Source organism: Argiope bruennichi, chromosome 4 (genome assembly GCF_947563725.1).
Source record: "Argiope bruennichi chromosome 4, qqArgBrue1.1, whole genome shotgun sequence".
Lineage (NCBI taxonomy): Eukaryota > Metazoa > Arthropoda > Arachnida > Araneae > Araneidae > Argiope > Argiope bruennichi.
This window is the reverse complement of record NC_079154.1, coordinates 58,455,741-58,457,224: the sequence shown is the minus strand read 5'-3', so window position 1 is coordinate 58,457,224 and position 1,484 is coordinate 58,455,741. Positions and strand designations below refer to the sequence as shown.

The 1,484-nt window shown below is 33.1% G+C and overlaps 1 protein-coding gene across 1 annotated transcript; it reads right to left on the bottom strand.

Annotated features, from left to right (window-relative positions):
- Nucleotides 1-810: 810 nt before the first annotated feature.
- Nucleotides 811-1,260, bottom strand: LOC129966276 (cuticle protein 10.9-like). The gene has a single exon (XM_056080692.1). The coding sequence runs from the start codon at nucleotides 1,249-1,251 to the stop codon at nucleotides 811-813; it is 441 nt and encodes a 146-aa protein (XP_055936667.1). The 5' UTR covers nucleotides 1,252-1,260.
- Nucleotides 1,261-1,484: the final 224 nt, after the last annotated feature.

The window sequence follows — 1,484 nt, the reverse complement described above, 5'->3', positions numbered from 1 at the left end:
AGACATCAAGCCCTCAGGTTCCTAACTTCGATTCCCGATTCCCTTGATTTGGAGGGGAAGATTATTGTAGTAGAGAATAAGCTTAAATGTCTTCATCTGATATCAAAATTCAAAATTACAAAGTCCATCTCTAGAAATTTCACTATATCCACAAAATGGGCAGTAAATGTACTTAAACTGTACTACAGCTCTAAATGTTGCTTCGAAACTAAATCAAGCCTTATTAATAAATTCAGTGGTTTAGTAACATTAATGCATTAGTATTGTTACATACTTAATAAATAAATCATATTTATGTATTGTTAAATCTTGCTCATCTATGTCAAACTTTGATTATATGCCCATCATAGTAAATAGTATATGTTTTGAAATTTGCTCTGTATAAAAACAACTGCGATTTTATTAAATGAACAGTATAATACTTAATTTTAAAGTTTATAAGATTTACTGAAATAATATAGAATTCTAAATACTATATATTTTAAAAGAAAAAATGATGAAAGTTACTAAATAAAGAAATAAAAAATTCTATGTATATATATTTAGCAGACAGAATCGGCTAAAAAATAATATGTATATATAAATATAATTTAAATTTACAATTCAAAATGATTTTTTAAATTTTTTCTTCCAATATGACCCATATATCACTTTTAATTTTGAAAAGATCATTTCCAACAGAAAAGCAGTTTCAAATGCTTTAATTTTCACATAAGAATACACATGGAATATGAAAAGTTAGTTACGTATAATGGTTAAACACATCCGCTGGAGTAGTTAAAAAATATAAAGTTTACATTTCTAATAAGTTTATATTTCGGTAACAAAGGTCTCAGTGGAGGAACTTGGAAAGACCTGCTGAGCGAGGACTTCAGGGGGAGGAGGTTCCACCAAGAAAGTAACGTCTGCTGTGTCTTGGCTACTAAGTCCTGGCTCGTTACTCCGGACTATAGCTTTATATCCGTCCACGCCAGCTGTGTACTCTACACTCCTGTACAATCCATTGGGATCGGTATAGCCATAACTACCTTTCACTTCACCGTTGATGTCTGAAGATTCATGCTTATGCTGGGTCATTCCAAAGCCGTCTCCAAACTCATATCCGAAGTTATATGGATTGTAGACTTCAACAATCACTGGTGCAGGAGCTGTTTCTTCTTGTACAGGCGCCGAAAATGTGATGGTAACTGCAGCCATCATCAGGAATATTGGAAGGAATCTGAAATCCATGGGTAATGCGAAATGGATCATGGTTGCTGATGGAACAAGTTCTAAGGCTTGTTTCAGAATGATTCTTCAGATTAAATTATTTCCTTTATATATTGCGATGGCCAAAAGAGGTCGTAAATTATTTTGAAGTAAATTGTTTGAATGAGTCTCTAGGGTGTTTCTGTATGTGGGTGTGGTAAATACGGATGAAGGTCAGGAAAGAGAAAACGGAAAGAGACTATAATAGCATTCTCTCTTTTCTCAAGGTGTGCTGC